Genomic DNA, 12,785 nt, shown 5'->3' on the forward strand with positions numbered 1-12,785 from the left:
CAAAGCACCATTCGAAGTGCTCTATGGATACACTCCAGAGTTCTCCATTCCCATAGGATCCTGGAAGGAATACCCTTCAATCACAGATCGGCTAGATGCACTCCGCCATGCTCGGGAAGATGCCGAAGCCGCACTACGTATGAGCAAACAACGAATCGCGGAACACCCTAACCAACCTAGCTTTGAAGTTGGACAGCCCGTATGGCTCTCAGTCAATAACCTAAAAATTTGACGCAAAAGTGAGAAGCTGGGAAGCCGCCGACTAGGACCTTTCGAAGTTATTGAGAAGACAGGGGCACACACTTACCGGCTTGCACTTCCTACATGGATGAAGATCCACAACAACATTAATGTCAAGCATTTGGCACCATGGAAAGGCAACGAAGTAAATGGAATACTGCCAGCTCCGCCAGAGCCGGAGGTCATTGATGGTGAAGAATTTTATGACGTGGACAGGATCCTGGACAGCAGAATACATGGACGGTGGAAAAAGCTGCAGTACTTGGTCCGGTGGAAAGGTTACGATGAGGGCCATGACACCTGGGAAAATGAGGAAAATGTGGTAGGATCCAGTGATGAAGCCATTAACGAATTTTATGCAGCACATCCAAATGCACCAAGGAAGATTTCGGCAATGATCTTTTACTCACTACCATGGCAGCCGGTGGTTAACTTCACCAAAGTGAACAGCTAGTCACTGGGACATCGACTCTAAGGAAGGGGGTAATGTCATGAAGTCTCATGATGCGCCCTTTGATGTGCCATCAGCGGTGTGTTCCCATCAATCTCTTTTCACATGTTTATTGTACTTTATCACACGGTCATCCCATTAGTTCCATTTGTTTCCATATGCTTCCATACAACTCCTCCTTATTCATCAATTAGTTCATTATGGTTCATTATCGACTCATTATTACTCGTATATATTGATTCCTCACTCTTGTTCTATATCGCATCGTTATTTACAATTGCTTACTCATTGGACAAGAGTAGTATATAAAGGACAGTAGACAGACCCTAGTTCCCCATCTTGACCTCTTGGTCATTGGGCAACTAGGCAAGTACTTGTATCCTTTTAGATACCACCTATCTAACTTGGTCATTGGGCAACTAGATTCCCTTTTGATTACTGGTGTGATTGGCCTCTGATGCTATCCCACTGTTGTTTGAGATCACTACTTCTTTCATCTGTGCTTTGTGCTTGTTTCTGTGCCTCTTCGCTCTGCCACTGTCACTCCCAGGTGTATTCGGACATCCCGCCTCCCGCTTCCCGCCTCGTCGTGACATGCTGCAATGATTCTACGACATAGAATGAGTCGTGGATACAGAACATGATACCATTTCAACTCGCCTTGATGAAAGAGAGAGTAGGCTTCTGTTTGAAACTGCGTTCAGTTCCAGACACCAACTCGTCCTCGGAGGCTGAGTTCATCTGAACGAAATTGATAAATCAAATTAATTGAGATTAGATCTGAAGATTTACCTCGACATCAGAGTTGAAATGAGGCATGCTGGGATGAACGATAATAGCTGTTGATGGAACCTTATATGGAATGAGAGCTCGACTGAGTTCGACTGTTGCCAGTCGACTTGGAACAAATGGCATATTGAAAGCCAATTGGCCTGAGCTTTTATACCGAAAAGAGGGAAATAAACCTCCTGACCAAATTAGGACAACTGAGGACAGTTGGATTCTTTAGTTTGGGGGAGGAGGATATCGATTTGATTGAAAATTTACAAAATTTCAATTAGATTGAATGGTATTGTGAATGCAGCGACCCAGAATTGATCAAAGTGATCATACAGAAGGTCAAAATATGCGGAATGAGTAAAGAAACTGCACTTAGAACCTGAAAGTGGAGTTGAGAATACCTCCCGACATCGTTATGATCAATGGCGAACGGAGATCGACTTGAGCACTCAGGACAACGAAGACAGGAAAGCCTTGCTGACCTGATCTCGCGTAAAGGTTCATGCCAGGATCCGGGATTGAGTCTTACTTTGAACTCCTATTCATAGGTGGAGCTTAGAGCATGGTTCGATAACTTACAATCACTCATTCAAATTAAAACAAGAATTGCGGTGAAAAGTGTATTGAGTGAAGGATGGATGTATTCATTTGTTCAAATTAAATGAACAGGTGCATCCACTTTAAATGGGATAAACAAAGTATTTGTCCCAGGACTTAGTTTCACTCATTCAAATTAATACGAAGATGAGCATGAGAGCTCGTAAATTGATATGTACAAGATAGCAAAAGGCTATCTACAAAAGAGCAATAGGTAAAGTTACCTACAAGAAATACAAGAAAGAAACAAAAAGATATTAGATTAATAAATCTAATAAAAACGAAATGGTCGCGAGTGACCGGTGGTCCTGAAAAGGTCCATGATGAGATTTTGGGTTAAGAAACCCAGACGATAAGACCGCAAGTGGTCAGCTATGATGAGATATATGGGCATGAAAGCCCGTCCGTGCGTGTATGGAAAAACAAAATAAAAATGAAAACAAAAAAAAGAAAATGACGCCCCAGAGACCAGCTACGAGCCAAGAGTCTGTGCTTGCTCTGCCCCCTTTTCAGGAGACAGAGTTGGCTCGGCCAAACTTTCGATCATAGGGAGATCCAATTCCATTGGAACAGATCCCCCTACTTGGCTACTGGTGCCCTCGTCCGCCGACCCCTTCTCGACATCGTTGAGGCCTTCCAAAGCCTCAGCAGCAGAATCAGGAGGCGGAGAGGACTCAACCAGGTGCCCGTGTTCGTCAATGTGCGCTGTTGACTCCCTGGAATGGATGCTGCATAGCAGTTCGATCCATTCCCCCGGAGTCCGATTGTCAAAGTCCAGCCCACTCAAGTTGAATGGACTGGGCCAACAGAACAGAGTGGCCATAAGGGTCCACTTATTCAGATTGATTGCCTGACGATTGGGCTCGGCGGCCTTGAGTGCCTCCAGCACAACAACGGGGTCCTCTCCTGCATTCTGCAAGTCCAAGATGGACCGCAAGAAGAGCTCCCGCGTTGTGTCAAAAAGGGACCCAATCTGCTTCAGTTGGTCATTGAGGTTGGCGGCTCAGCGTAATGAGTTTGCTAGATTTAAAAACAATCAAACAAATTAAATTAAATCAAATAAGTTGGAATTAAATTGAATAGAAAAAACTTACTATGTGTACTGCTTGTGGAAGCGGTATGGAGCGCATTGAGCGCATCCATAGCCAGTTCCACGTCCAAGGAACCCAAGCACTTTAAACTCCGTGAGGAGCAGTCCTGGCATTTGTATCCAGGCAGTGGAGCAGAATTAGCTTCCAAGTCCCCTCGAGCGAGCGCCGAAACGCAAGCCTGACTGGGGATGGAAGGCTACATAAATTGAAGCATGATTAGCAATTAAATTAAAATAAGACATTAGAAAATAACTTACGTCGTGAATCACCCGATTAACTTGCATCAAGTCCTGCATCGTGAAGCGAGCGTTTTGAGTCTCCAAAACGGAGCCCAGCTCGACGAAGTCAGGGTTGATTGCAAGCAAGGGGTTTTCTCGACTTAAGGCAGCGCTATTCTATTAAATTAATAGAGTTAGCATTTTGAATGAATTAAATTGAATAACTACGACTTACCCTGGCATGAGCAAATTTGGGAAAGGGAGTGAAGTTCCCAGTTGACTGCTCAGGGAGCCATAGTCGTCCTTGAGCATCTGCCAATAGTACCGGTTGGAAGGTACTATCCGGGGAACGCTCGGGAGCGGGCTTCACAGCAGCCTTGGAAACTCGTTTGGGGACGGACACCCGTTTAACTGAATGATGAGGCAGTGAAGCTATAATCAAATTGAATTCATAAGAGGAAACAAAAAATGATGAATAAAACCTTACCGGAGATGGAAGATGTCATTTTGAGGCATTTTGAAGGGGGTGCAGTGTCCTCCTCCTCATCCTCATCTTCCGATTCAACTTCATTGGAAGTCGAATCTTCCTCAGTAACAACGATTTGCCGAGATTTTCAGTAGGATCAGAGACTTTTGACTCCTCCACTACTTTGACAGAGGCCTTGGGTTTAGACCCCATCTTCACCGAAGAAGCCTTACTTGACGAAGAAGCTCGGGGAGCTGTGTCTAGAGATGGGATCCCGCTTAAGAGTTCATTATCAGAGTCTTTTGAACAAATAGAACAAGGAGAAGAAACTGAAAATGAATCAAACAAAGATAAAATGAATAAATAACATGAAATTGAGAAATTGAGTTAATACTCACGAAATGAGGAAGCGTCAGCCTTGAGGCTTTCGACCTCCTGATTCCTTTGAAGTGCCCTAGGGGGCACAGCTGGTGCTTTAGTGGCAGAAGGAAGCGGGATGACATCGGAAAACCTTGGGAGGAGAAACCGCCTTCGGAACCCCAGGAAGAACACCTTGGCCTTGAAGTGAGGCAAAGGGGTCCAAATCCTTGGAAGGAATCATATGCATCATTGCGCTTCCTTCTCAAAAACGTAAACAAAATGGAATAGGAATGGCAGGGAATCGTTCAAATTTGTGGACACCCTGTGAATTAAATTAATGAAGATAAAAGAAATCAATAGAAAGGACACCTACTCCAGCTGAAGAACAGTGCTCCGGTGGAATGCCCCATTGTTGTGTCAGGTTGTCACAAAGAAAAATAGGAAGACCAAGAGATAGGGATTCTGCCGACAGTAAAACCTGCTCTGTGAATAGTGGACAATTAGCCCGACCAATCCAGAAGTCACGAATATAAATCGAGTAAAAAATTATTAATATAAGCAATGTAGAGAGGAAATTCAGTTACGCACCAAGAATGGAGCAGCCTCCTCAAAAACGTCGTAAGCTTCCGGCGACTCTGTTAATGGGGAATTGTCCGTCAAGACCTGTAATGTTCGAACTGCCATTTGGGCAGAACAAAACAAGTCCAAGCCTGAGGCTACTGACAAAGGGCGCAAATTCTCGGAAGGAAAACAAAAGGGAACCAGAGCGCGAGGATACGAAAACGCTGGAAAGGGACCAGATCCATCGTAATCCGGAGAGTTGGCTGAATCGATAACAGGAGGGGAGTAATCGCCTTGTTGAAGTCGTTGAAACACAGCACTGTCAAAGAACAGGGGAAGAGTGGATTTAAATGAAATACCCGCCAGAAGAACCTGTGCCTCCAGTAAGGAGGTAGGAAGTAGTGTGGTTGAGGCTGAAGATCGAGTTTCACTCGAAGAAGAAGCCATTTTGGATGAATGAGATGAAGGAAAGAAATAAAGGAAGAAAACGGACTTCAACGAAAAATTGTTGAACCCCGTGCCCCGAACCAAATAAACGTACACACTGATTCAGCGTGTACGTCAGAGCAACTCTCCGTGAAATGGAAGCTCGTTCTGTGACTAGATGATGAAAAGATTGTGAAATAAAATTTTGAAATGTGATACGCATACCGAAAAAGTATTCAATTCAAATTGAGCGCTAAACTGTTATGATTCGTAGCAGGCGTGTGAATAAATTGATAATATGAGTGCTAGAAACCTATTTGAGGGCATTCAAATTGATTGGAAAGCACAGAGAAGTAGAGATCCAAATCCAGTGATTTACATTAAAAGGAGATATAGTCTTGTCAAATCAATCTAATAACAGATTGGGTATCCTTTCCCTGTACAAAACTACAAATGACCGAGGACGGTCAAATTCTTTAGTTTGGGGGGGATGTCACGCCTAAATTTTGGCTAGACGTCTATGCTGTGAATTGTGACATTTTCATGTATAGATTCGTATCGAGAGGACTGTAATTGAGGCCCAGATTGACAGTCAAAGTCAATACTGAATCAGTCTAATAAGTTGAAGGGACCATATACCCATACTACCACAAGTTGGTCACCGACTCTGAAAGAGGAGGTCCTTGTTCGCACCAAATGGCAATCAAAAGTCGTGAGTTTTTGTGATGGTAGTGTCCCAGTGACACAAATGTGCAGTGCCTTTCGGGGGTTCCGGCACACTGGTTTGCAGCATTTTGCAGTCTGATGCAAATGTGCTGTACTTTCGGGGTTTCCGGTGCACTGCAGTGCACTGCTCAGAGAGGCTCAGAGCTGTTCCCATCCATCTCAAGGGGAACACACACATTTTTAGATTCAACATGGCAATGGGAGAGAGGTAGATAGATGTACCCTGGACATACCTGCTTATGCTGCCAGGCTACTATCTGGGTTTGTTTTTTAAGCACACTTTCTACATAGAAAGGGAAATTAGGTTTCATATTCAACTAAAATATTGACTTTCAGAGTCGGGGACTGCCGTGCGGGGCGCGGCGCTAAAGGATTAGTTTACCCATCCCCGATACTACCTTCGGATAGCAGTCTACCTGTTTGTCAAGCAGGATTATACCAGACTCGGACTACATCCGAAGGATGACCATTCACGTATGACATACCAAGGGTATTCTTATTGGACCTTATACTGGCAGGAGTTTGGAAGAACTTACTCAAGTGACCATGAGCCGAGGATTGACTCGAAATGACTTTCTAGAACTCAGGAATTATCAAATACTCCTTCTAGGACAAGATCATGCATTAATCTAAAAGACTGCGATTTAGTCTAATAGACCAATCAGGTTGCATGGTTGAGGAAAATGACTAGAAGAATGATCGAAGTACTGCGAGGCTCCAAAGACATATCAAATGAATGTCAAAAGAGTCCTGACGTAGAAAATATTGAAGAATGCAATTAAATGAATACTATGCGTAACTCCCTTGATAGAGTATAGGCATAATGGGTGTCTATTGAAAGAGAGAAGCAATTAGTTTAATCCAGATGAATCAGGTTGATAGGATTAGAATCGAGGAGAGCTGATTTGCCTCCGGACGAGGTGACAAACAATCAAAGTAAGTGTTGAACAGCAGTGACAGCTGAACACCATTCGAGTCATTCTCCAACGACAATTAAATTAAATAAACATTGAAGTACCTACCTATGTTTGGAGGTATACTAGAATCTTGGAACCATTATGGACCAAATAAGGACATGAAGATTCAAATTAAATGGTATCTGACCGATTGTAGAAGTCTCCTTGCAGTTCCGAACGTTTATTGTATTAAATTAATTGTACTGAGCAACTCTATATTCTGTATGTATAAATAGTGATCCGATGTATCTGGAATACAAGTGATTTTGGGATGACGTTGCAGTGCTAATCTGTAAAAAGGAAAGACACACTCCCGCCAGACTGAAACCTCTTCACTAGCAGCCATTCAGGCCCGGCACTTGTGAGTATAGGAACATTGTGTTCTGCTCCTTGTGACTGTGAGAAGTATATCCAGTTGTTGGGTATTCTTCGAACTTAGGATCAGTCGTTGGTCTTAAGGGCAAATCACGTTGTGTGGTTGTGCCAGCACATAGTTCTAGCCCTCCGTAGGGGTCTGTGTGTTTTGGTTTTAATTTACTTTGATTCAAACCCCCAATTCTTGATATACCCATATCAATACAATCGAAGCACGAACCGTGCTGAATCTATCTTGATCAAAGGAATATATCGAATCCTTAGAACAATTCAAATTGATTGATCGAAGCTTCTTACTTAGCTCTCAAAGCTTTGCGGAACCTTTGCCAATGCTACCCCTTGCTATTAAATAAATTTGATAGCAGTGAACTCGCATATTTTGTATTAGATGTTGAAGGAGACTGCACTTGTTGAAGTTGAAACACACTGGAGCGCCCTTCAGCTAACCCAAACAGTATGCCACCCAGCTCAGTGCAGAGAATGTCAATGCCTTAATACAAGCTCAGTAGGTTGTGCTACAGAGTCTTGTAGTTGCTCAGTACTCCAATAAACACAGTAACAATGACCAGAGTCAATATAGTATGAGTATTGATTTGTATCTTTCAACTGTAGTAGGAATACAGGTTTGTTTGGTCTTGTATGTACTAGAAACGCATGAGGCGTGATAATAGGTGTCCACAATTGTGCGCACCTATGAAAACTAACTAACTACAGTAACACTAAAGAAATAGCTAAGTTATGAGTTGTAAAACTAAGTAATGAAGTCTGTAAGTACTTTGTACACTAAGTAAGTCACTACAGTGATAACTAGGAGTGATGAAGCGCTGTGTAATGTATGTAGAAAGTGTTCTATCACTACAGTATGCTCAACATTAGATTGGTTGGTTGGAGTGCCCATTAGATTCCTTCCTTTATCTTTCACACAAAAACGAGGCAAGCTCGTTACCGTTACAACCTCCAACACTTGAGGACGTCCACCTCTAAGCCCCAGTTCCCGGGACCTCCCCTCCCAGGTGTATATCTTCTCAGGAGCTTACACACTCGAGACCCACTTCCACTACAACCTATTCGATCTTACGTTGACATTCTAGCGAGTATAACTCCTACTACGCAACACTACTAGGTTCCGTACTTCTACCACCCCTCCCTACGCCTTAGGGACCTTCCTGGACCTTATAGGAACCCCTTCAAGGGTCATATCTCTCTATCCCAGCCACTACTAGGTCATTCCTGTCCTCGGTTGCGGTTCCTGTAGCTCCCTTCAAGCTCCAGCCTGCTCCTAGCACGCTACAACGTGAACTCACTATACCAACACCTACCCTAAGACCAATTCTGACCCAGGTCTTACAGGCAATCAACTTCATGGACCATTACTCCAAAATGATTCACTGTTTCCCCACTACAACCAAACTTACTGCCAAAGGAGTTGCCGATTTCTATTATAAAGAAATCTTCCGACTTCATGAACTTTCCAGATAATTTATCTCCGATCAAGGACTGCAATTTGCTGCCGACATTATGAAGGCCTTACTAAAACAATTGGGTATTGAATCTGCCCTGACAACGTTGTACTACCCTGAAACAAATGGTTTATCACCCGTATATATTAATGCCTCATACTCACTCCATATCGCATTGTTATTTACAATTGCTTACTCATTAGACAGAAGTAGTATATAAAGAGCAGTAGGTAGCTCCTAGTTCCCCATCTCGACCTCTTGGTCATTGGGCAATTCATCATCAATGTCAATGACAGCAACATGATGTTCAAAATATTACTTACAACTTCCTACATATGTAGTCTACATACACATATCCTTCAAAATTTCCTCCATTAATGTGCATGTATATACTTGAAATATTATGGTAGTAATATCATTCCTTTTGACATGCAATGGTATGAAAATTTTCAGTGGCAAATTGTGCTTAAGTGACGCCGGAGGCCTGGATTTGGAATATATTCAATAAAAAATTAGACTGGATCATTTGGAAGGATATCAAAAATGGATGCACTGCAGTGCATAACTAGTGTACCCCCCCTGGGGCCCTACACCTTGCTTGGCTTTGTGTTTAGGGTTATCACAGTCAGAACAATCATTTCCTAACATTATATTTCTATGTATGTCATAGCTTCATGAGCTGTTGCACCTCTGTAAAATGTGTAAAATATGGAGGTAGGGATGTGGCTGTGACCTTGTGGGCAGCACACACCTCAGATTGCTTCACTTTGCTCATCTGTTCATAATCATTTCAATGGAGCAATGGTAAAGAAAGATATGTTGTGTTAGTGCATGTGTGACCACATGCAAAATGAGGCAGTACTAAGCTGATCATATTCCAAACCAGTGCCAAACTTGTAAAGCAGTGAAAAGTATACGGATTTGGTGCAATCTGATCTTGGACCGTGGTAAAATCTTCACGCGCGCTGATCAGAGTGGTATGCCAAAGGACCTACATAATTAACGTACCCCTTTGGGGACATACACCTTGCTTGTATTCCTTCTCACATGCCAGACAACATTGATTTCAGATTGTGTTGTGATAGCAAACTCTCATTATCAATGCTTTCTATTCAAGTTCATAGTGCTGATTGACATAAATTCAGCCAGGCTCTATGTCAAAAATCAAAACAGATCAAAACTCGTTGTACTACTCCCACTGAAACCAAGCCTGTATCATTGTTCATGAACATGGCCACTTTATTGTTAAATCGACACACATCCAAGCCTCTCTTCCACCTTAGATAACCTAGTACTCTGGTATTAATTTTCAAGTGTGGCTGCTGCTGATATGGAAGGATAACTTTTGGTAGGTTCTGTATGCAGGTAAGCAATTACTATGTGTTTGTGATGTGCACTCACTATAACTGTAGCACAGTACAATCTTCCCACTTCAGCAAGGAAATCATAAATTTTGGTTGCAAGTTGTGGACATAATCTTTTCATGATTCCCTACAGAAAGTGGTGAAAAAAAGATAAGAAACAGATGGTTATTTCAGTGGACATCAAACAGAGATCGCAGCATAGGGGGCTTCAATGAAAGAGAAGTAAATCATACAAAGGAAAGACTGACCATTTGAAAGAAGGGAACAATTGAGTGTATCGGGAAAGGATAGAGATGAAGCGAAGCGATACTGAGGGAGGCTGTTTACATAGTATGGGCGAGCGCAGGGTTGGGGCAAGGGAAAGTAAATCAGGGGCTGCATGAAGGTTCACAAAAGGGTCACATGATTGCCTTATAGGGCAAAAGCGATGCGTCGGACCGGACAAAGATAACTTTAAAAGGAAATTTTGCACGGGCGCTTGAGGTTATGGATGTTCAATGACCATTGCAAGCAAGGTGAAGCAAGCAAGGTGATCCGAAGTTTGGAAGGAGAACACCACTCGACCTTTTTAGAATCCTACCATATTCGGCGTCAATCAGAGATCATATTTTCTCAGATGATAATTTGATAGTTTCCACGCCTGACTGTGTACACTAGTCCCCAACAGGGTACGTTAATTCAACCGGCCTTTTGCAGGTGTGTTAAGATAATATGTTATAATCTTCGAGCATTTTCACAACCCCCCATCCATCTCCACATCAACTCACTTCCTCTGAATCTGACTACGTTTGACCCCCCTTCAGCCACGCACTCTCACTCAGTGACACCGTCGACCAACGCACACTTGTTACGTCCATCAAAAGTGAAAGAATTTCTGCTGGTCAGAATTCCCTTTCACGTTTGATTCTCCGTTCAACGTCCAACGTTCACCGTCCACCCTCGAGCTCAGGTATGTATGTTTTATATCACTTTTCACTTTTCTTTTTTTTGTGCGCACAGGATACTAACATGATCCGCGTTGCATTTTTTTTTTTTTGCGCTGTTTTCCAGGTCCTCATCATTCACAAATCGCTTCTCACGCAAAGCACGCTCGTCCTTCTTCATAATTTCTCGACCTCATAAACAGTTGCCACCGTCACCGATGCTCACTCTGTCGCCATTGCGCTTGTTGGCTATGTTTCTCTTGTTGGTTCCGTCCATCCTTGTGGTCACCGCCGCTCCGTTGACGGACGTGGATATGGCAGTACAGGTCGAAAAGCGTACTAAACCAAAAGGTTCCAGTGGCAAAAGTGCGTCATATCTTGGCCCATAGTCAGCCCATCAAACACATCTTCCCAATCTCTAAACAATTTTTCATCTAGTCACAAGATCGACCATAGGGATCACCCATACCCATTGCGCTGACCCGCTTATATTTGTCAATACCCAACGCGCCTACTCACCTCAAGCAAACACCAACCCGAACGTATTCACGGGTGTTGTCATTCACCGCCATGCTAACAAGAACATTGCAATCGTTGATCTTACAGTGTCCCAGAAATCCTCGTTGTACAGGCACATAGAAGATAACATAAGTGGTTCATCAAAGTGGGACTATATTTTCAGGGTGATGCAATATATGGAAACAAACTTGAAGTCCTTCCAATTTACATACGAAGGCAAGCAAGAGTGGGAAGAGATGTGGAATGAGTGTGGTGGAATGGAAAAGCCAATGGAAAAGCCCAAGACGTCGGGTGTGCCATCTAGTTTCGAGAACATTTTGGTGGGTGGGAAGGCAGGCCCAGTATAAATCTTGGGTGGAATACTACCTAGGTCGACTTTTGAATATGATTTCTTACTTTCTGTTACGAGATGATATATTATATTTATTTTGTTTTCAGTCATGCATCTCGAGTACGAGGTCGATCTTCCAATAGAGACATTGGTACAAGGTTTAACGCTGTGGAGCTACCTTGATTCTTGAATCCTTCCCAAACACTGTTCGAACTCTCCCAAAGATCATCGTTTCAACGGTGAAATGTTATTCCACATACCCAACCCTGAAATTTTTAGTCGTTGGCTCCTTCGATTGAGGGGACGAATGGCGGTTGTGTCGTGGCGGTCACAAGGATTACCGTTCGTCGAGGAAGGCCTCGAGACAAAAGCCTGCCAAAGCTGTGTAAAGGCCTTTTGTGGTGGTCCTGCGATGTTAGATAGTTATGATTTGTGTGTTTGTGTGATACACGCGATTGACTGTAGGTATCTAAGCTTTTCAACAGATTTTTAGTACGTGTATACTTATGAGATCTGCGCTGGTTAATTGAAGAACTGGCCCTAGCGGGTTTATCTGTTTTTCTTACTGGGAAGAATGATGTCTGTTAACTCTTGCTACAACGAACCAGAGGTTTTCCAGTATGACTTCTGCTGAATAACCATTCACGAATTTCAATCGAGATAAGGGTTCCGGAGTGAAAGTCACGGTTGTTCAGAGTGCAGTAGTTACCAGTTCAGGGAGAGAAGTGGAAGGTGAGAAGAGCAAGGTTGACTGTTCCCTTCCGGAACAAGCATTCAGACATGGAGCAATGAGCAAGATAAGGTAGGAGTAAGATATCGATACAATGGGAAGGAAGGAAAAGTGCGCATCACAGCCAATCTTGCCTGACAGTGACAGAGACTGTATCATTTGTCAACCTGCTCGTCACCGTCTGAAGTGAACACGATGTAAGCATTCGCAG

The 12,785-nt window shown here is 43.2% G+C and overlaps 1 protein-coding gene across 1 annotated transcript; it reads left to right on the plus strand.

Moving 5' to 3' along the window:
- Positions 1 to 11,212: 11,212 nt before the first annotated feature.
- On the plus strand, positions 11,213 to 11,860 carry C8R40DRAFT_1174149 (uncharacterized protein; the record flags this gene model as incomplete). Its single annotated transcript, XM_046232143.1, has 2 exons — positions 11,213 to 11,360; positions 11,433 to 11,860. The coding sequence occupies 2 exons, from the start codon at positions 11,213 to 11,215 to the stop codon at positions 11,858 to 11,860; spliced, it is 576 nt and encodes a 191-aa protein (XP_046082780.1).
- Positions 11,861 to 12,785: the final 925 nt, after the last annotated feature.

This window comes from Lentinula edodes (genome assembly GCF_021015755.1).
Source record: "Lentinula edodes strain Le(Bin) 0899 ss11 chromosome Unknown C8R40scaffold_35, whole genome shotgun sequence".
In the NCBI taxonomy this organism is placed as follows: Eukaryota; Fungi; Basidiomycota; class Agaricomycetes; order Agaricales; family Omphalotaceae; genus Lentinula; species Lentinula edodes.